Genomic DNA, 4,831 nt, shown 5'->3' on the forward strand with positions numbered 1-4,831 from the left:
TGGAGTGCTCTCAAACCGCTAACAGCTACTAAGAATCTGGATCGAGCTCACCTCCCTGTCTACTTGTGGGCATGAACACAGCGTCCAAAGAAAACGGACGTCAGTACGAACATTGTATTGAGTATGAAAGGCAGGAATGCAATGAACAATATCGTAGGAGCATCATGAATCATAAGAGACATCATAACCTACCGGAATGTCATGCACAACATGCTCTCTTATGTATATGCGTATATCTCACGTTTTACATCATTATATTACACGTATCATCATAACCCATATACCATCACATACATCATTACCTGTATCATCACATACAACATTACCTGTATCGTCACATCATAATCTGCATCGTTACCCGCGTCCGGGTAACCCTCATATGTCGCCCACTAGTGGTGATCATGCCCGGCCCTCTTGGCTCGGTGTAAACATAGCAGCCCGCATTCGCGGTGACATGCCTGGCCAAATAGGCGCGGTGGAATCATACGCAGCCCGCATTCGCGGTGACATGCCCGGCCAACTAGGCGCGGTGGAATCATACGCAGCCCGCATTCGCGGTGACATGCTCGGCCAACTAGGCGCGGTGGAATCATATTATCACAAAATCAATCATTACACATTACTTTCACACATCTCATAACATAGCATCATCTTATCATTTCTTAGCATTTTATACCTAACATAGTTGCGTTACAAGCTAACATCATTAATCATCATGTAAACATGTCATACATTAGTATTAAGAGCATGCTTTAGGCTTTAGGGACAATCACGCTATGACGGGGTGACGTAAGGTCGTAAACCCCGATCTTATTATGGACATTCATGACTATCGTGCCTCGCCTTGAAAGGAATAAGGTATAAGGCGAGTGTTGACAAGAACAACGTCATCATCATTATAGGGACGTCATGCCACAACATTTCTAAATCTTTATATCATGGACATCTAGCCTTTTATGTTCTCTAAGTCATTACCTTGTGTAGCAAATTAGGGTCATAAGCTTCCGGTATTTAAGAATTCATGAAGGAGAAGAGAGATCATGCTATAAGATTCATGCCATAGAAGGAAAGGACTAACCTCACATACCTTTGTCGTTTAGCTAAGCTACAGTTCACTTGTTTTCCTTTCGCGTCACGCCTCTACCTTCAAGAGAGAATTTGCATTAACATTAGTTACTCGACCTTGAGAACGCGCTACTAATTTTAGGGGAAATTGGGCAGCATTTCCTTTATTTACACTTCCTCTCTCCATACTCCATATCACTCCCAACATCCGTAACAACAATCATAATATCAAAACAATAAGCATAATCTAATTATTTTGTCCACCCTTCACAATTTCACCCCAATTTCTCATAGCTATGACCAAGTTCCATTATTGCGTTCTTTCTCGTACAATACTTATTCCATGTTCTAAATGTCATTTATAGTCTCAACATACCAACATTTATGATTCATTTCAAACCTTCATCTAACAATGTCATTATTCACCTTTTATGACCCATTTCCTACACTCTTCTTCAATCCATGCATTTTAACTTATCAACACTTAAATCATCATGAGAAAGTCATGAAACTTACCTTAGATAGTGGTTGAACAAGTCTTGAGTGGAGTTACTTCTTTAGAACCAAAACCCTACTTCACTCCCCTTGGGTTTTCTTGAGTTAAATGCACTTTTAATGGGTTTCACAAACTTGATTTCATGGATTTGGTGTAGTTGACCATGGTTTTCCCTTGATTTCTTGTGAAGGAATGATGGGGAAGGTTCTAGAGAGTTCTTGGAGAGAAAAGAGTGGAAGATGAAATGAAATAAGAATGGGGAAGGGTCTTATATTAATTCATGGAATTAGTCCCGGCCGTGATGTACGGTGCGATCGACGGGACGTCGATCTGTCCGTCGAATTCACCAAATTTCCAGTGAGCAATCTGTTATTTCCTCTCACTCGACGGTGTGAAGGACAGTCCATCGATACGAACTACGTAGCATCGATACTTCCGTCGAGTGGTCTTTACCCCATTTCAACTTTACGGTACGATCGACGAAGCGTCGACCAGTTCGACGGTACAAAGGACGGTCGTCAAACTCCCTTTTCACTGAACTGAGCCGGAGTTCATTTGACGCACTGTTCTTTCTTGCTGCTAACTTCTTTGGAATCTTAATTAGGATTATTAACCACCCATTCTTACTTGTAGGGACATCATGTTCGCTTTAACTTGCGTTAGCCCCTTCACCGCTCAGCAACCAAAACTCTGAGGTGTAACAAGACAAGTGTCATGTTAGACTTCCAGAGTGAGTTAGCAGGCTTGGCTCATTTATGATATTGTCTGCATTCATGACTTAATCAAGTACTTATGTTTAATATTATGACTTACTATGTTTATTATGACTTACTATGTTTTATAAAAGCTCATCATGCACTTCACGTTATATTTCCGCTCATGTATGCCTCATGATGATTCAGCAAGCCATGTGGTTCGCTCGGTCACATGCAGTCAGGCACCGAGTGCCGTGTTACGCCCAAGCCAGGGTTCGGGTCATGACAGGTTTTCGGTCACAAAATCTCTGAGAAATGGATTGAGGTTGATCAAGCCAAAATTAATGTCATTGCCAAGCTTCCTCCACACTTTTCTGTGAAAGGAGTCAGAAGTTTCTTGGGGTTGTTGCTCCTAAATGCACACTTAAGTATACATGGTCGTACAAGTAATACATGATTTTAAAGTCCAGATATCGTACCACATGGACTTATGATTAACTACTTACTACATTAAACTGATGCTAATTATCTAATCAAGAAATGAAATCCAAATTTATATTTATAAACTAACTAAAAATAAAAAAAAGCAAATAATGAAGTGCAACCAAAAAAGAACAGACTTTTATCGGAGAAGAGAAAGATCTAGGGATATGATCACTAACAATCCAGTTGAGTCTTCAACCCATTCTACCTATCAACTTCCTGAGTTACTAGTTGACGGGTTAATTATAACTTTATGATATTCTCTCAAACTACTCACAAGCCTGTAGATGCTACTATAACGCCTATATCTCTATAATCCACAGGTAACAAGAACGCATTTATTTCTCTGTATCCTACTAAGTAGGGCTAAAGAGTATATCTCTATCCTCAGTAGTGAAACGATTAAATCGAACAAACTCTATTTATTCTTATTACGTACGTGAATTCCCCCTTTCAAGTCCAACTCATGCACCACAGATAGTGTTTAATTAGTGATCAAGTAATTAAACAATTAAGCACAATAATAAATAAGCAACTCAAAGATGGAAATCAATAGATAGCAACAACCGTCAAACCACAACTTTCATCATAGTGTCAAAGACCCTAAAACTAAAAAGTTTAGCTCCACATAGACATGGAGGAAAAACAACAAATTATCCGAATAAACACTTAAAAACGAGTACTATAGAAAAAAAAAAAAGATAAAATCCTGTAATTACGGCCTCCATGGCGGCTCCAAGCTCTCTCTAGGGCCAAAGTTATGTAAAAATTGTATAAAATATGTATTATAGGGTACCAAAAGACCTGGGCTTTTAAACATCAAATCCAACTCAAACCAGAAAAAAATAGCGGACTGCAGTCTTAAGATTCTGCAGCCGATTTTCCACGCGATTTCACTGCGTCGCAACTCCAGCGCACATCCCTGAATCTGCCAGATACGTTCTTTGCTCCTTAATGCAATTCCTTCCTTCATTCTTTCATATTTGTTTTGTCCAACATTACCCAATTATGATTCCAATCATTATCCCATTCCTTGTTGTCCCCCTTATGTTTCTTTCTTTATTACTTTCTTTCTTTTATTGTCTTTTTTTCTCTTTTCCTACTTTTTATCCAATTTTGCTCCAAATCTCTTCAATTCTCCTAATGCTTTATTCCTACAAAGTAAAATTATAATATTAAGCACAAATCAATATAATAATATTCAAAAGACGATTAAAATTACAAGAATGTGAGGCAACAATGGATAAATATATGTATTTTAGGCCGAACATCAGGGGCATACTGGTCTCTATTGGCGTTTTATTAAGGATTTCTCCAAGATTGCTAACCGGGTGCGAGCTTCTTGAAAAAGAAGCTAAGTTTAATTTTGATGAGAAATGTTGCAAGGCGTTTGATGAGTTGAAGAAGCGTGTTACTTCTGCTTCTATTATTGTTTCACCAAATTGGTCACTACCATTCGAGTCAATGTGTGATGCGAGCGGTTTTGCTGTTGGTGATGTGCTTGGTCAAAGGCATAATAAGATCATGCACCCGATTTACTGAGCAGGAGCTACTTGCTATAGTCTTTGTGTTTGAGAAATTCAAGGCTATCAATTGGTGTCCAAGGTGGTTGTATACACTGATCATGCGACATTAAGGTATCTTATGGCCAAGAAATATGTAAAACCACGATTTATTAGATGGGTCCTCTTGCTGCAAGAATTTGACTTCGAGGTGAAAGATCGCAATGGGTCTGAAAATCAGGATGTAAATCATCTCTCACGGCTTGAAGAAGCTGGGAGACAATCATATGAGCTTGATATAGACAATGCATTCCCAGATGAGAGAGTTCTAGCGGTGTCGTCTGAGGTGGCACCATGGCATGCAGATATCGCCAACCTTTAAGTGATGGGTCTTATTCTAGATGAAATCAAGACATATCAGAAGAAGAAGTTGTTGAGGGACTCTCGTCAGTACTACTGGATAAGCCATACTTGTTTCGTACATGAGCTGACAATATCATTCGGCGTTGTATCCTCGAGTCGGAAGTGATAAATATTCTGAAGGCCTACCATGACTCCACTATCGGGGGTCATCATAGTGGAAATCGGAC

The 4,831-nt window shown here is 39.4% G+C and overlaps 1 protein-coding gene across 1 annotated transcript; it reads left to right on the top strand.

The window, feature by feature from the left end:
* Positions 1–3,978: 3,978 nt before the first annotated feature.
* On the top strand, positions 3,979–4,623 carry LOC132624290 (uncharacterized). Its single transcript, XM_060339094.1, has 2 exons — positions 3,979–4,243; positions 4,325–4,623. Exons 1-2 carry the CDS (start codon positions 3,979–3,981, stop codon positions 4,621–4,623), a joined length of 564 nt encoding a protein of 187 aa, XP_060195077.1.
* Positions 4,624–4,831: the final 208 nt, after the last annotated feature.

Source organism: Lycium barbarum, chromosome 12, assembly GCF_019175385.1.
Source record: "Lycium barbarum isolate Lr01 chromosome 12, ASM1917538v2, whole genome shotgun sequence".
Classification (NCBI taxonomy): Eukaryota; Viridiplantae; Streptophyta; class Magnoliopsida; order Solanales; family Solanaceae; genus Lycium; species Lycium barbarum.